We start from the raw sequence: 18,988 nt of genomic DNA, 5'->3' as shown, positions 1-18,988 counted from the left end.
TGAAAAAATCCAGTACAGTGTCTGGGTATTGACATTACATGGTCTAGATCAGGGGTTCTCAAACTCGGTCTTGGGGGCCTACTGTGGCTGCAGGTTTTTGTTCCAACCAGCCTCTCTGTTTAATTGGACTCCTGTGCTAATTAAGTGAACTGTTGTTTCCCAGATTACCTGTTTTGGGAAAAATATACAAATTAGAAATCTAAGTTTGTTTAAAAAAAAAAAAAAAAGTGTACTAAGCAGTTATATGTATTTTTTTCTTTTTAACAGTATTTTCATCTTGATTGTCATTCTACTTTTCCTGGTGTTCTAATTGTTTAATCATTCTATTATTTACTACTTTGTGGGGCTGACACTAAGGTAGTTGCAGCCTTTCACAATTGAGTGTTGTTTGCTTGGGTTTCTGCTCTGCTTGTTTTTAATTGTCATTATTAAGGTTCAATAAAGGGAGCAAACTGCACAGAGAAAGGGCGAATTATAATAAAAAGAGAGTTAAGCATTTAAATCTATAGCAATAACAGAAATATTTATAAGAAATGTTTCTTATAAATGTAAAAATCATGCTGCTGTGCTTTTCTGAATGTAGAATAAAAGATAAATAAAAGCAGCTAATTTAAATGAGATCAGTGCTATCGGGTGTTGTCACTGATTAGGAATCTGGTTGGAACAAAAACCTGCAGCCACAGTGGGCCCCCAGGACCGAGTTTGAGAACCCCTGGTCTAGATGTGTCTTGACCATTTGCATACATATTCAGCTTTTGTAAAATTTTTGCCTTGCACATGCTGTGCAATTCTGGTAAGGCTTGCTTTTATTATGCTGAATGTCTTCAATTTTCTACAAACAGAAGTTTGTTTTCTAAATGTGGTAAGTCCCCGCACAGGGGCTCTGGCATTTTCTGCTGTAATCCACAACATGAGTGAATAGTTGTGGTTTTCTTCTTCCTTTTCTTGTTCATCTTTTCCCAGTTCTGTGTCTGGCTGATTTGCTTTATCACCTTTCTCCAAACAGTTTGTTCCTGTACCTCTTTACCAGTCAAGCCTTTTTCCTTCAGGTATTATTTTACTTTATCTAAATAGCATATGCACCGAATATCTAAAATAAGAGCATTGGAGCAAGACAAAAATAAAATTTAAAAAGAAAACAAAAATCAGCTTTTCTATAGGTAGTATTTAATTCTTCAATAACACCACTATTAGCTCACAAACCTTTGTTTCCTCTGACCCTCCCATTGTCTGATTTTTTTATATTTGTTGTTGCATAGGAACAGATAAATAATAGTAATTATTTGCATTTATATAGCGCTTTTCTTACTACTCAAAACGCTCAGCAATTGCAGGTTAAAGGCCTTGCTCAAGGGCCCAACAGAGCAGAGTCCCTTTTGGCATTTACGGGATTCGAACCGGCAACCTTCCGATTGCCAGTGCAGATCCCTAGCCTCAGAGCCACAACTCCGCCAAAAGAATGACTGGAGTTGGGCAGGTAACGGGTAAAAGAAATAAGTGCATGTAACAGATTAAAAAAAATATTCAAGTATATTTTTGGTTATTGTATAATATTTAGCATTTTAATTCCGATATATATAAATGTTATTGTCTATAAAATTACCTCTAATTAAAGGAATAATCCGCCCAAAAATTGTATTTTTTAAAAATGTTACTTACTCCTTGTAGTTTCAAGTTGTGACAGAGAAAAAAAATTCCATCTCATGTTTTTGTGGAAAAATTACATACTGAATATTTAACTCAATTGATCCCTGCAGTGGCCAATTCTGGACAATGACCAATGTGATAAACATCCATGGGGGGGGAAAAAAATCATGTCTCTTGTGTCAATTAATCCATATGTCCATATCCATTTGATTAATCAAAACATGCAAAGTGTGTGGATTTTTTGCTTTAATACTATTAACTGTTACTTCCTCGAAAGCCCTCATTCATAGTAAACAGGAAAGATGTAGTAGTGTATGTTTGAATTGAAGATCTGCCACTCCCCCTTATTTACTGGTCAAATGTTCTGTCTTTAATTCAAATGCACACCATTGAAGTAAATGCCACAACTTAGATTTATATTTATGTTTTAATTGAATTTTACATGAGTGGCTTTTCCTGGCTGTTTATGTCAGCATGTGGGAAGAAAACTTATGGGTACATGTCCTCACAGTTCTCCGTTGCATTTGGAATCTTCTCTGTTCTATTCATTTGTTAAGTCTTTACATATTGGAAGCTTTATTGTTTCCAAAGCAAGTTAACAATTGTCGTAAGAAGTCTTTTTGCTGTTTTTATGTAACTTTTGCTTTATTTAATTGCAGTCTCTTGTGAGCTTTCTCTGCTTCTTAGGTCTTCATTTTGTTTAATCTACAGAAACTGTCAAGTCAATCTGCTCTCCATCATAGGTTTGCATATCAAGAAGAAGTGCTTTTGCTGCAATGCTTTTGCTTTTTCACAGTATTCCTGCATGGTATAATCTATATCAGTAACCTCTTCTGGCACTCAGCGATCTTTTTGTGATTGAATATTTATTAAAATCAAAACAAGAGAGCAAAGCCTGACAAAGTGAAGTGAATGCAATATATTAGAGGATTATGTACAACCTTATGAAATTAAACCTTCACCAAGCTCTGTGAATAAGAGTGAAGGTTAAAAAATAAGGAAGGAAGTACAACGGAAGCCCCTAGTGGGCGCAGTCTCACAAAAACTTAAGCATCAGGAAGTTGAGAAGAAGGAAATTGTCATCAATTCACTCCAGACTGACAGTTATTTAGAGTTGTTTTCATACAATTACTTTATCACAGTCATCCCATACTATAGGTTTTTGAAATTGATTTCAATACATGGGTGAAGGAGGATATAGTGTGCTAAGGCCAGTATTCATTGTCACCACTGATTATCTCTTCAGAAACTTGACATGATTTGAAGCACATTAACACCATTCATACATTTTAATCCTTTTTTATTAAATTGGAGATTCATTTATAAAACAAGTTTTTGTCAAGAACTTTGATTAAAGTGAACAGGTTGAGACATTCTTGTAAATTATCTTGTACATATAAAGTATCATTTGTGAATAAATAGTTTCCGCCGTTCAAATGTTAAAATAATTTTGACTCACCTTGTATTTGTACAGTAGGTAAAATGATTTGTGATTATAAGAGGTATCTTTTAATCTAAGTGGTTTTGCATTAAATATTACTACAATTGTAGCAATCAAGCAAATAGACAGAACTGTAGAGATTTGTGTCTATATTTTCTTTTTCCTTAAGTGTTTGCTGGACCAGTTCAAGCATTACCTCATTTACACCTGCTCACCATACATTGTGAATCATAGTGAACAGCTCAAAAGCATAAGTACCACACACTAAATTGAAACACACCACAATGTATTTTCTTTTAATATTTTTTTTTGTTGCTACAAAAATGTATTTTTTATTAGACTATTAACTCTAAAATCCCTTAAGCCTATGAAAAATCTCATAATCCTGGGCCACCTTAAATTCCCTTGCACCTCCTCATCAGCATCTTTTGTTTTACAAATGTGTCAATCAGCAACAGCAGCCTGCTATCCCATCCCCCACCAGCACAACTTTAGTCATACACAAAGTTCTCCCAGCTCAACTCTGTTTATGTGTGTGTGAGGTGCCTTGAATTGTATAGGGTAAATAATATATCGTTATTTGGAATACATACATTTCATGTGTGTTCCGTATCTACAAAGATCCGTGTAAATGTTGGCTGATAGGAAATCCAAGGCAAGAAATGTTGAACACATAACTAGATCAGAAGTGTTTCTCATGTTCTACTAATAATTGGCCAAATGCTGACATGAAGTGTATAATATTTCAAGACTGAAGTCCAAATATCAAATAAATATTTTCACAAAAGACACCGTGTGTTTTGATTCATTGTCCATCTGTACTGTGAAGTGTCGTCCTATCAGTTTTGCAGCATTTGGCTGAATCTGAGCAGAAAATATAGCGCTGTACACTTCAGAATTCATCCTGATAGTTCTACCAGCAGTCATATCATCAATAAACATGAATGGCCAACTTCCATTGGCAGACAGGCATGCCAAAGCTTTAGCACTTCCTCCACTAACAGATCATGAGCCATTTCTTCTCTTCTCCATACTCTTCTCTTTCCAAAATTCTGTTACATATTAATCTTACTTTCTTCGTCCAAAGAAAATTGTTCCAAAACTTGGCAGGCTTTTAAATAGTGTTTTCTGGCAAAGTCTAATCTGCCCTTCATGTGTTTGAAGTATACCAATGGTTTGCACTTTGTGATAAACTCGTTGTTATTACTTTCATGATGTTTTCTCTTGATTGTAGACTTTGGCAATGACAGGTTTAAAACCTTAGTTCTTGGTTTTGCTAAATGTTGTAAAGGGATTTTTCTTCACCAAGGAAAGAATTCTGCGATCATCCAGCACAGTTGTCTTCCATGATTGTTCAGGCCTTCTGAAGCTGCTGACCTCACCAGCGTGTTCCTTCTTTTTAAGAATTTTCAATATGGTTTGTTTGACCTTTGTGTTTCTGCTGTCTCTCTAAACGGTTTATTTTGTTTTCTCAGACTAATGATGGTCTGTTTTTACTTGTATGGACAGCTCTTTGGACCTCATATTGAGAGTTCATAGTGACCGCTTGCAATTCACTATGAACTCTCTCAATTCCAAACCTTTTAAAAATAATGAGGGAACTGCTTTCACCTGGCTATGGAACAGCTTGCCAGTCAATTGAACAAATACTTTTGAGCCCATGCAAATAAGGGGAACCATGTGTAAACATGTCATTCATTCCTAAATGGTTCATGTGATATTTTTGGAAAACCCCTTAAATTAAAGCTGAAAGTTGACACTTCAATAAAATAATAATTGCTTTATTTAAATCCATTGTGGTGGTATACAGAGTCAAAATTAGTAAAATTGTATCACTGTCCAAGTATTTGTGCACCTGATAGAATAAATGGCATTGAGGTCAGATATTTAGAGGTACGTGAGAGAAGATTTGTATGAGTGCTTTGTGCAGTGTATTTTTGGATTATTGTCAGCCTGTAGACAGGCTCCAAATGTCTTTTGTGAATGGCATGATAGTTTAGCCGCTGGGTCACTATCTGTCTATTTCTTTTTGATATTTTGAGTTCTTCCACATTTATCCCACCTTGTGTTGCTTTTTGTATTTTGGCAATATCTTTTTTTTGAGCTATTAATGCAAACAAAGGTACCCTCATTATATTAGTACAGGTATATCATTTGATACTGATATTACTGTTACAGTCTAATGTTTTTCCCAAAAATGTCATATCTCAAGTTGAACTTTAGCACATTGCTAATGTGACTTATATTTTTATTTTAATTTTCTTAAAATAGTTAATACTCAGCAAATCAGTTTTCAGGGATAAAAATTTCTAAACCACACAAATGAACCCTTTCTTTTTAACAACCAGTAAGCAATGGTGGCGTTTTTGAGAAATCCAAAATCTTTTACAGTGTAGAAAGTAATATATTTCTTATACAATGATCAAATTTTATGATGAAAATTTGTAGATGAATAATAGCTGAAGGGTAAGTTACTGTATATGGTTGGGAAAATCAGTTAATCAGAGAAATTCCATTTTGCATACGCTAAAACAAGGATAATTCATGTGATAATGAAGTTCATCTCCGAAAAGATTTTAGTATGATCATAAATTTAACAAGGCACATATTAAATCAATACCTTTGTTGCTTTATTATGAGTACATTAACCAGTAGTTTTAATTCCTTGTAGCTTTTAACTTTTGCTAAAGGCAACATAACAAAAATAATGATACTACTTTAATAAAATCTAGTAACTATAGATGTTTAAGTAAAAACCGGATTAAAACTAAAATGTTCAATACCGTGCCTTGTTTTAGTTATGTAATTTAAATTATATGTCTAGAGATAACCATAACTGAATTTTGCTTGAAACTGGGTGGTAACAAGTAGATGACTCAACTATAATTTTATCTTTCTAAACCAATCCAATGCCCCACCAATGCCATGCTCAAAATAGGGGTAGAGATTTTGACTCAAAGAGTAGAGATGCTTACTTTAATTTGGTCAGACAGAGAGCAAGCTTACGATTAGGACAAACTGTCTACAGCTAAAATGTCTCTTTAAAAAGACCCCTATTAAACATGTGTGTTGTGTGTGCAGAGTGCACATTGCATGAGTTTAAAAATAAACATAACCTGTTACAAGAGAAAACCCTTTCTGTAACAACAGATACATTGGCTTTCAAAGACATCAGTGGACTAGCGATAAAAGTTAATGATATGTTTCCTTCAGGTGCTGTATGCACTCTCTGTTGTTCATTTACGATGCCAATGTCGGAGTCGTTGTAAGGTTGAAAGAATTGGCAGCTATGTTCATGAAAATATAAATTACAAAATATGCATTAGAAGTAAATGTTTAAATGAGGTGGGAAGGACTGCCATTAAGAGAGCTGATAACAAAGAACCATAGGAGATGCAGATTTCAGTACTTGAAACACCCCATTCAATGAATCTGCTTAATGACTCTAGTTGATGCACGGACAGTAATGCACAGTATTTTTTTCTGACTGTACATCTCAATGAATAAGTAAATAAAATTAACATTACTGTCTAATAGGAAATGCAAACATTCCCTTTCAGAATATAGCCTGTGAGATGTGGCCGGCTTGTCATCCCGGCCAATACTCCCAGGCCGCCAGATGGAGCCCTCCCTGCAGTATTGGAGGTGCCCCGAAGACCAGCAGGGAGTCATGGACTATGTAGTTTTTATACAAAACCCTGCTGGATACCACAGGGGCCGCAAGAGGGAGCTGCAGGGAGGACCAAAGACTTATTTGTGCCCTATGACCCGGAAGTTCGTCAAAGGAAGAGTGACGGGCTTCCGGGGTGAAGAAAAGAACTTTTACCTGACCCGGAAGTGATACAGGATCACATGAACTGGGGATTGGGAACACTTCTGGATCAGGGTATATAAAAGGACTGTGAGAGCTCCCAGACGGCGAGCTGAGCTGGGTGGAAGGGTGGCAACGCGTCTGGGAGTGGGGTTGTATTATTGTGATTAGTGTATTGGTTTATGAATATAGTGGAGGAGAGGGTGCTTTGTGCACTGTGGCGATTTAATAAAGTTGAGTCATGGACAGGGGTTCAAGGGAGCGATAGCGCCCCCTATCTGTCACAAGCCACAGCATTTTTAACATGTAATACTGTATATACAGTGGGTACGGAAAGTATTCATATCCCCTTCAATTTTTCACTCTTTGTTATATTGCAGCCATTTGCTAAAATCATTTAAATACATTTTTTCCCTCATTATTGTACACACAGCACCCCATATTGACAGACAAAAAAAAAGAATTTTTGAAATTGTTGCAGATTTATTAAAAAAGAAAAACTGAAATATCACATAGTCCTAAGTATTCAGACCCTTTGCTCAGTATTTAGTAGAAGCACCCTTTTGAGCTAATACAGCCATGAGTCTTCTTGGGTCACACCTGGATTTGGGGATCCTCTGCCATTCCTCCTTGCAGATCCTCTCCAGTTCTGTCAAGTTGGATGGTAAACGTTGGTGGACAGCCACATTTTTAGGTCTCTCCAGAGATGCTCAATTGGGTTTAAGTCAGGGCTTTGGCTGGGCCATTCAAGAACAGTCACAGAGTTGTTGTGAAGCCACTCCTTCGTTATTTTAGCTGTGTGCTTAGGGTCATTGTCTTGTTAGAAGGTAAACCTTCGGCCCAGTCTGAGGTCCTTAGCACTCTGGAGAAGGTTTTTGTCCAGGATATCCCTGTACTTGGCCGCATTCATCTTTCCCTCGATTGCAGCCAGTCGTCCTGTCCCTGCAGCTGAAAAACACCCCCACAGCATGATGCTGCCACCGCCATGCTTCACTGTGGGGACTGTATTGGACAAGTAATGAGCAGTGCCTGGTTGTCTCCACACATACCGCTTAGGCCAAAAAGTTCTATCTTGGTCTCATCAGACCAGAGAATCTTCAGGTGTCTTTTAGCAAACTCCATGCAAGCTGTCATGTGTCTTGCACTGAGGAGAGGCTTCCGACAGGCCACTCTGCCATAAAGCCCTGACTGGTGAAGGGCTGCAGTGATAGTTGACTTTCTACAACTTTCTCCCATCTCCTGACTGCATCTCTGGAGCTCAGCCAAAGTGATCTTTGGGTTCTTCTTTATCTCTCTCACCAAGGATCTTCTCCCCCAGTAGCTCAGCTTGGCCGGACGGCCAGCTCTAGGAAGGGTTCTGGTCGTCCCAAACGTCTTCCATTTAAGGATTATGGAGGCCACTGTGCTCTTGGGAACCTTAAGTGCAGCAGAAATTTTTTTTCTAACCTTGGCCAGATCTGTACTTTGCCACAATTCTGTCTCTGAGCTCTTCAGGCAGTTCCTTTGACCTCATGAGTCTCATTTGCTCTGACATGCATTGTGAGCTGTAAGGTCTTATATAGACAGGTGTGTGGCTTTCCTAATCAAGTCCAATCAGTATAATCAAACACAGCTGGACTCAAATGAAGGTGATGTCAAGGATTAACATGTAAACTCCACACAAATATAAATATATGAGTGTCACAGCAAAGGGTCTGAATACTTAGGACCATGTGATATTTCAGTTTTTCTTTTTTAATAAATCTGCAACAATTTAAAAAATTATTTTTTTTGTCTGTCAATATGGGGTGCTGTGTGTACATTAATGAGGAAAAAAATAATTTAAATGATTTTAGCAAATGGCTGCAATATAACAAAGAGTGAAAAATTGAAGGGGGTCTGAATACTTTCCGTACCCACTGTACATACTGTAGACCACAATGCTTATCTGAATTCTACCTGATCTTGTTATGCCGATTTAGTGTTACAATCGTCAAATAACAGAAAGATATTGTAGCAGACAGAAACACTTCTCAAATATGTGGAGACAAGTAGCTGCAGTAGTCTACAAGTGTGTGTATCCGTCTCTCCTGCCGCCATGCTCATTACAATATACAAACTGATCATTTCAGCTTCAGTTACCGTGTGCTACTGAGTTCCTGAAACTGTAATAGCAATTTTTACTTTTTATTTTGTCTTAGCATCAGGTATTATGTTCAGTTTAATTTGCTCCCTCCCTGAAACCACGGCAGTTTCAAGTGTGCAAATTGGAGGAGTTGGGGGCAGGTGTTGTAGCCTTTTCAGCAGTGGATTTCTCTGCTATTTACTACAAACTTTTTAAAAAGTTGTCCCCAAATGTAGACTCTCGTCTGAAAATCATGACTGGTCAAAGACGATGGCTGTGTAAGTGTATACATTTCATACAGTGAGGTTGTACCTGTCTTCATATTTAACCAATCACTTTCCAAATCGCATCAGCTTTTTCTGATAAGTTCTAAATAAATTCAGGTGTTCTGTTGGAATTTTGCTAAATAACCATAGTATACAAATAGCTAATAAATGATCTAGTACAGCAATGGTTCCCAACCATTTACATGCTGATGCCTACCTGTTTGACCTCAAATGTTTCTGCGGCCCACCAGTGGTGGCTGGTGAAAAACAAATTGAAGCAACACTTATCTGTTATATAGTGCCTTTCAGATTTATTTATTATATAGTGACTTTCATATCTGTCTGTCTATCTGGTCATTACTTATGCTCTTGTGGTCCTCATCTTGTCAATACAGATCTTGGCCTGTCCAGTTCCAGACCCATATGACAAATCCATGCTAAAATGTATTTTACCCTTTTCATCATGCTGCCCAATCTGATACTAGTTTTCCCATTTTTACTGTGCTCTAAAACTTTAGTCCGTGACATCCACAATTCCTTTTCTTCCCATAAATTGCCCTATAAATTTGGAAAGGAACAGGTTCATCTTACACCCAAATGTTATACTATGGAGTTTATTTCAAAGATCAGGATATATAAATTGCAAGTAAATAAATACATAAATTTAAAACTAATTACTCTAAACACATCATTTAATTTCAAGATTTGACGTGTGCCCTTTGTTTTTAATTTTTGTTATTAAAATGGAGAGGGGTACAATGTGAGCAGTACAGGTATTTCCATAGATTTCATTAACTACTATGTCAGATGAATGATATCCTCTTGTAGAATGCAAGCCTTAAATAAGACAAAAAGCCACTCTAAAATATGGTAGGATTTTAACTGAATGTTACCATAATGCCTGCTTTGTGTTATGTCCCACAGAAGACATTGGTGTTTTTTTCTGTTTTGGCAGGGCATTGTATAAAACGTAAACATACAAACCACAATCTGGCTTTTGGAAAAGCCGTCTTTGACAGCTGGGTTTTCCGCTGCAGCACTTGGGTAATTCACTATGTGAAATCACAGGGTGGCAGGCATGGATTCTCTTAAGCAGTTGTGGCAGGGATTCAGCATGTAAATCATCTGAAAATTCTTATTTGGTCTTGGCACAGTGTGTGATGATTCTTCTTTGAAGGGACATAAAGCTTCTGTGCTAGGATTCCTACTTCGTGATGCACATATTTTCCTTTCCTTATTTTACCAAAAAGCAGTAATTGAATTAGTCCTAAGATTAAATCTTTTTATGGTCTAAGTGGGGAATTTAGTGAAGTGCATATCATAGTGCCAGCTATCAGACAGACACATTAGAGAGAGAGAGAGACACACACATTTTAAGAGGGTGACTCCTATGTACATTCAGTACTGTAGCATGAGAACTTTTCTTGCTGTTCTTTTCACCTTTTTATCTAGAATTAGAATATTGTTGGTTTATAACCCTTGAATGTTTGCTATTCATCTGGTCACAAAGCAAAAATCTGTAACAGAAAAAAACAAAATGAAAATAACATCAAACACTTACTGTGAAACTTATTTTATATTTTGTAAGGTAAATATTTTATTTGCAGTTGTACATGCAATGTTTTGTATTACAGTATTGATTAATCTATGTGTGAACTAGCACTTACCCTGGATATGGGACTTCATGGGGCACTCGGATGAATGTCACTCACACCGGGATAATTTTGAGTTGGTAGTTAACCTAGCATTGCTTATCTTTTACATGCAGGTAAAATATGGGAGTATCATAAGAAAAATCCTGCATAGACAATGGTATAATGTGCATGTAGACCAGGAATGGGAAAACATTTTTGTTGGGGGTACCAAATTGTCAATAATGCCAACCTCAGTGTGGCTGTGAACCCTGGCATTCTATGACATGTTTTAATTAACATTAACTTTAAAAACAGTTATTCTAAGAAATAGTTTAATTATAAAACTTATATTAAAAGTTATAACGAGTAATAATGAAACACCAGTAAGAGAGTAGTTTTAAAGTAAATTGAGTTGACTGTGACATTGTTCTAGTCAAGAATATGAAACTGCTTGTTTCTTTATAAAAGGTCAATAGCAAGTGAGATGCAGGATGTGGCATCAATTAATTAATTGAAAATATTTGTATTTGTTATCATTCATCTATTTATTTGCTTTTAGTTATTTTAATTTATGAAATGACCATCTTGCAACTGCTTGTGGTACCAAATAATGATGCTATGTACATAGCAGGCTTGTAAGACCTTAAAACAAATTCTAATTAATATACATTCAATAGAAATCTAGTAAAAACTGAAATATCTGTCTTGCAGCTACTAAAGTACTGCAAGCAAGTTTCCAATTCACCATGAAGGATGATAATCTGAGCTGCATATCTGGTCCAGCCTACACTTATGATTGAACAAACTTCCTCGAAATTGGGAAAAACAGGTTTGGCCTGTTGCAACTATACTCTGATTATTGTGAAGTTTGAAGAATGGACAGAAAGATAAATTAGCATTGTTATACCAGACTGGAAAAAGTTCACCTGGAAACCATAACTACCTATCTCTTCTGAGTTGGTGACAAAGCATTAGAATAAAAACAAACTACCCAAAGTCACGGTTGAGGTGCCTATGCTGTCAGAAGAACAGGAATAATCCATTTAGGTTGATCCTACACCAGAAAACCTTTTTTCTTTTAACTTTTACCTTTCACATTTGTAAATAGAACTCTTTTCTATTAATTGGTGAACGGACCCAGACATTGCTAATGAAATCCATTTCTGATAGAATCACAAACTCTTATTCTCAATAAAGGGAGATACAAGACATCAAATAGGCACATGAAAGACTAAGGCAACCAAGCCTGCTAAAATGTATGCACTTACTTCTCTATATGGCAGCACTACATATTCTATTTGCATGATTAAAATTTTTTTTATTTAATTATTTTTTGGAGGGCACTGCATTACAGCCTAGCATATACCAGCTAACTGTACCATTGTCTTGTTAAGAACACCTCATGGGGATTGTAGTATTATACATTGCCTGGATTTACCCACAATCTTTTACCACGGGCTGGATTTGGCTCGAGAGTCATAGTTTGCCCACCCTGATGTACAGTATATGATCAGCCTTTGTTTCTGAAAAACCTGGAACACATTTGCTATGGCTTAGTTGCTGTATGTGGGTAAAATGTGACTTAAAATGAAAGTGAGTGATGGAATTGCATACAGTGAGAGTGTGTGAAGACTGTACTAATTAGAAACTCAATAAACAGCTAAAGTAAGCATTCCACTGTGTGGAGATTACATACTAATCAGAACTATCCATTCCCTGTTTAGAAATGTCCTTTTTACTCTAAAGATCTAAAGTATTATGAATTGAATGTGCATTAAGGAAATGTGTTAAAATGCGTAGTGCTAACTGGGCGCTCCCAACTCATTTTGATGATGAGTTTCACCTGGTATTAAGTTCTAATGTTAAGTTTTGGTGATCAGTGATAAGTAGTCTGTGGCATTGGGCAAATTTTAAATAAATAATAACAACAACAACATTTATTTATATAGCACATTTTCATACAAATAATGTAGCTCAAAACGCTTTACATGATGAAGAAAGGGAAAAAAGACAAAGTACGAATTGAAATAAGAGAACACTAATTAACATAGAATAAAAGTAAGGTCAGATGGCCAGGGAGGACAAAAAAAAACTCCAGACGGCTGGAGAAAAATAAAATCTGCAGGGGTTCTAGGCCATGAGACCGCCTGGCTCCGACTAGGCATTCTACCTAACATAAATGATCTGTCCTCATTGTATTCAGGGTTCTCATGGAAGGATTTGATGATGATTGTCACGTGGACTTCTGGCCTTTAATCCATCAATGCTTTAATCAGGTGGTGGCGGCGCAGATTGCCACCACAGAAAACCAGAAAAAGAACAGAAGAGAGTAGGGGTTAATACGGATTTTGGAGCCACCATGAATAGTACCGTAGATACTTGCGTATAAGTCGAAAAATGTATGCCTTAAAATTCATTCAAAAAAACAGGGTCGACTTAGATAGATAGATACTTTATTAATCCCAAGGGGAAATATCCACGGGGCAATACAATTTTCCACAGAATTTGGGTAATGGCACAGTGCTTTTATTTAAAACAGTGATTCAAAAGAACTCTTCATTAAATAAATAATCCATAAAGCAAACATCGAGGTTTAAAAATCAATAAAATAGAAAAACAATCCTTTAAAAACCCGACCTAACACCCAGGCTTTCCACACAGCTGCCTGTGAGTGCTCGCTCGCCCACTCGCTTCGCCTCTCTCTCCTGCTTTCTCCAGCCCCCTCTGTCTTTCTTTCTCTTCCTTGCTGTTTTTTTTTTTTTTACTTACTCTTTTTTGGCTTCCACACAGCTGCTTGCGAGCACTCGTTCGGCCACTTGCATCGTCTCTCTCTCTCTCTCTCTCTCTCTCTCTCTCTCTCTCCCTCTCCTGCTTTCTCCAGCCACCTCCGTCTATTTTTCTCTTCCTTGTTTTTTTTTTTTTTACTCCGTTTTTCCTTCCTCTCTAACTGATTCGCGCTTCTCTTTATATGCAGAGAGGACATAGCAGCTGCAGCACATTAGCCACAGGAACAGTCATGGATGTGGGCAGTCCCTCACCTGTGCACTAGGTGAGAAACGCCCACACTGCAGATCACCCTGCGGCTCGCTAAGTCGCGAGCACGGTGATTATTTATTTAAAAACTAAAACGGCCTTTGCTAAGAGAGCTGTGGACCCATAACACCACATAAGCCTTTGTTGGAATTTCAAGCATTGGCTTTCTGGTGTACGTGGTTTATGAACAGATATGGACTGCGCCTTAGTCAGCAAACAAAAATCGCGCAGAAGCTGCCGAAAGATCTAGAAGAAAAGGTCAGTTCCTTTCATAAATTTATTATCAAGCAAAGACAAAGGCATGACTTTGATCTCAGTAACATTGGTAACATGGATGAAATGCCAATGACATTTGATATGCCGGGGAATAGAACTGTACCAGGTATTGGTGAGAAGACCGTACTTATTAAGACAACAGGCCATGAAAAAACCCAAGTTTTACCCTCAACTTATACGTGGGTCATAACAAATTTCGGAATTTTCGGCTTAAAAATACACTCGACGTATCTACGAGATCGACTAATACACGAGTATGTACGTTAATGATAATTAATTGAATATACAGAGCATCAGGATTAAACTAAAATGAAGTTATGAGAAAGCCATGTTAAAGTAATGTGTTTTTAGCAGTCTTTTTTAAAGTGCTCCACTATATTAGCCTGGTGAATTCCTATTGGTAGGCTATTTCAGATTTTAGGTGCATAACAGCAGAAGGCCGCCTCACCACTTCTTTTAAGTTTAGCTCTTGGAATTCTAAGCAGACACTCATTTGAAGATCTGAGGTTACGATTTGGAATATAAGGTGTCAGACATTCCGATATATAAGATGGGGCGAGATTATTTAAGGCTTTATAAACCGTAAGCAGAATTTTAAAGTCAATTCTGAATGACACAGGTAACCAATGTAGTGACATCAAAACTGGGGAAATGTGCTCAGATTTTTTTTTCTTAGTTAAGATTGTAACAGCTGCATTCTGCACTAGATTGCAATCGATTTATGTCGTTTTTGGGTAGTCCTGAGAGGAGTGCATTACAGTGATCTAGTCGACTGAAAACAAAAGTGTGAACTAATTTCTCATCATCTGTTAATGATATAAAAGGTCTAACTTTTGCTATATTTCTTAAGTAAAAAAATGCTGTCCCATTGATCTGATTAATATGCGATTTAAAATTCAGGTCACAGTCAACAGTTACCCCTAAATTCGTTACCTCTGTCTTGACTTTTAAAGTTTGTTTCTAATAACTTCATTATATCTTTTATTGCCAATCACTAAAATTTCAGTTTTCTCTTTATTTAGTTTGAGGAAGGCTCCAATATGGTACAGGTGTGCGTGACCGTGCTCCACTTCAGTAATGGTTGGGGTGCATGGCTGATTGTGCATACACATGCAAATGTGAGCATGTTACATCAGCTGCCTGTTACATCTGCATCTAGTTAGGCAAACCAAGATAAAAGGATCCTGCATGGGACAAGAAGGGGGAAAAATGGCTGTGAAAAGAAAAAGAACAGTCAGGACTGAATAGAGGAAAACATGAAAAACAAAGGAAATAAAACAAAAGGAAAAGATAGAGATGGATGTTAAGGAATCGAAGGACGAAATGAAGGCAGAATTGGGAGATGTCAGGGTGCAGAGGAGTAGTGTCAGGCAGCCGGGAGGAGAGGCCCTCAAAAGAGTGTAAAGTTGATGCTTGGGAGTCTGAATAGGACCACTGTGCTGATTATTTTGTAGGTTAGCTGGAGTGGCTGAGTGGCAGCAGGAGGAGTGGAAACTTAGCAAGGTGCCCTGCTGGGAACCATGGACAGCAGAGTCCCAGGCCTTTGGATAAAGTTTGGCTGTGTATGTTAGTTGCGAGTCTCCTATGCTGCAGGATCCCATGCCGGATAAATATAGGAAACATAGATTTTAGAAGAATGTATCAAGGCTTGTGAGTTTTGTGAAAGATTGTGTCTTGCTTTGAGATTTTTAACCTCTTTTTAACACTAGAATTACCAGAGCCTACGAAAAAACTCGTAGATCTGTTCCACCTTAAATCGCTTCTTAAAACCGTTCTCACCCCTCCGCCAGCCTCCTTTGTCCTGTAAATGTGCCAATAAAAACAAACTGCAAGCAGCCGGCTATTCCATCCCCCCACCGACTCAGAACGTGCACGAACTTCTCCGAGCTCATGCCTCGATTATCTCGATTATAACACGCGGTCACTGATTACAAACCGCAAGATGAATGAAAGAGACAATATATGTAAAAACATCATCGCACTAATGCAATATTATTTGAAAACGAACAGCGTCAGATCGGGTTTGAATATCGCCCGATCTGGCGCTGTTGTTTCAAATAATATTGCATGTACTGAACTATTTTAGAATAAAAACATACATTTGATTTCAGTCAGTCTGTAAGAGGCAGTGTAAATGCATGATAATTGTAAAGGTTAGGTTTTTTTTTTTAAATTCAGTTCCATTCTGTCAGTCGCGTTCACGATCCCCATCTGACACTGCGGTTTTCACATAAAGACGCGTTATAACTCAAATGTGAATTATTTGGAGACGCGCTATAGCTCGAATGTGATTTATTTGGAGACGCGCTATACTCGAATGTTATTTATATAGGGAAGAAAATACAATGTCAGGTGCTCATTCAGTGTAATAGGAACCATAGCACAGAGAGATGTGTACACTGCAACAAGTACACATGTCGTGAATATAGGAAGGGTGTGTGGGAATATTTAATATTTGAATGTGATGATTTTATATAGCATGGATCGGAAATCGGCAGTTCTTAGCATTGCACCACGCAAGCTGTCGTATCAACTGCCTACTGTAACTTGCTTTATTTTTTCTTCACTTATAGTCTAGAATAAAAGTGCACTTGTTTTGTTATACTTGTACACCAACATATGTTCCTGTGTTTGAGCGACACGGGCATGCTCAAAAAAATTGACATGTAATGCCACGAAAAGTGCACGCAGGCACTTCAGTTCGCAAGCATTGGTACGAGAATGCAGTCACAAATATGCTGCAGAGCTACAGCGCATCTTTATGTGAAAACAGCATTCTCAGATTGGGGGAGGTGGGGGTGCGGTAGAGAAGGATCCTGAACACGACTGAGAGAATGAAAAGTTAATAAAAAAAAAAAAAACTAACCTTTACAAGTATCATAAATTACACAGGCTGCTACACACTGAAATCAAATGTATGCTTTTATTATAAAATAGTAAGAATAACAGCAGTTTACGTCTCAAAACTGAATCGCACAGGATCGAACTCATGACCTTTTGAATACTAGTCAGCGGCTGATACCATTATGCTACTGTGGCAATTGTAGTAAGTATGTGTCAATGTGGCATGCTAATGTGGCTTTTTTCTGCAGTTATATTTTTGAATAAAAGCATACTTGTTCTGTTATATTTGTACCTTTTGTGAATGTGTTTGATATTTGGACTTCAGGCTTCATACATTATATAGTTTGTGCTTACATTTTGTCATTTACTACTACAATATGGAAAACGTTTCTGTTTTAAAAATGTGTTTACACGGATTACTGTAGAAACGGTGAAACAAACACGTGAAATGCGTGTATTCCAAATAATAATCTATTATTTCCACTTTAAAACTCCACTTCACTCCCAGATAATCAATCAAGGCATGAGATGGGAGAAGTTTGTGCACGTTCTAAGTCATTGGGGGGATGGAATAGCCGGCTACTTGCAGCTTTTCTTTTATCAGCACATTTAGATTAACAAAAGACGCTGGCAAAGAGGTGAGAACGGCTTTAAGAAGCGATTTAAGGTGGGACGGACCTACGAGTTTTTTCATAGGCTCTGGTAATTCTAGTGTTAATGGATAATTTGTTGACTGCTTTTTTTTAACCTTCACTGTTTTTATGGATTATTTATTTATTGAAGAACATTTTGGAGCAGTACACCTTTTATTTGAACACTGTTTTGGGAATGGTTTTAATATAAGCACTTGAACACTTTTGCACCTACCCTTTGCTGCATGTGTTTGTCCTCATTTGCCCAGCTCATCTCAGTTATGACTATCAACGGTTTCGAGTTGAAGGGACTCCTAGAAGCAATCAGGGAGCATGGAGCCAACCCAGAGCATCACAGGTTCTGTCTACAAGTTCACAAGTAATCCAGTGGTCACAACCAATTTAATCTCTGCTCTTTGACAGAGAGAACAAAACTGCACACCTTCACCAAATCCTGATATCACAATATGACACTCAAGATACAGCAGTTATTATCAGTTCTCAGAATTAATTAGGCAAAGTGTATCATGATATAAAGATAAGAATAAATGCATTTGTGATGTTTCATGCTGAACACCTAGAATATTTATCAATAGCTTTTATATTGTTATTGCATCTGGAGTTTATGCTATTTATTTCTGTTTTAACATTGTAGCTTTGGTCATTTTGCAACTTTTTCTTGCACATTTTTATACTTTGTAATTGTATTTTTGGTGTTGGTTAGTATAAAACTGAATATTCTCTAAGAATATGAATTTTAAAGTGTAAAATGTATACATTTATGCCTGCTTTTTCCCTCAGAATCACGTCCATTGTCAGTTCCAATGAAAGTCATTCAGAATACACCAGAGATTTATGTGAGCCCTGAAGAAAAAATGAAGGAGTTGATTGGCGTGCTGTGGAATGCTGTTAAAAGACTTACTTTGCAGGTACTTGTTTTCATTTTTTTATGTTAAAAATTTGAGATCAGTGTTAAGCAAAAAAGTAGTTATTTTGTACTTTTGGATTTAAATCTTTTTTAGAGCACACAGTGATTTGGACTTTAATGCTTTAATACACTCATGCATGTTTACCTGTGCATTTTATTTTAGACATCTCAAATTCTGTTGGGTAATCTTGACTTCTATTACACTTATTACTTCAGTATCCCTAACATCAAGTCTTTCTGTAAAAGACAGAGCAGTTCAACTGACAGTAGAAATTAGGTAAACATTCACCTCAACAAATGTCTTTTGCCCTTTGCCATCTGAACATGGGTTGTTGCTGCTGTGAATAACGGTATCTGTCAGTGTGAAGTTTT

General features: G+C 37.1%; 1 protein-coding gene across 1 annotated transcript in view; it reads left to right on the top strand.

Annotated features, from left to right (window-relative positions):
• LOC120516042 (vacuolar protein sorting-associated protein 13B-like) overlaps positions 1 to 18,988 on the top strand; it is a 614,714-nt gene that overhangs the window by 380,444 nt on the left and 215,282 nt on the right. Inside the window, exon 22 of the mRNA XM_039737477.1 lies at positions 18,490 to 18,617. Coding sequence (XP_039593411.1) covers positions 18,490 to 18,617 — 128 coding nt within the window. The remainder of the gene's footprint in view (positions 1 to 18,489; positions 18,618 to 18,988) is intronic.

This window comes from Polypterus senegalus, chromosome 15, assembly GCF_016835505.1.
Source record: "Polypterus senegalus isolate Bchr_013 chromosome 15, ASM1683550v1, whole genome shotgun sequence".
In the NCBI taxonomy this organism is placed as follows: domain Eukaryota; kingdom Metazoa; phylum Chordata; class Cladistia; order Polypteriformes; family Polypteridae; genus Polypterus; species Polypterus senegalus.
This window is presented reverse-complemented; position numbering and strand designations above follow the sequence as displayed.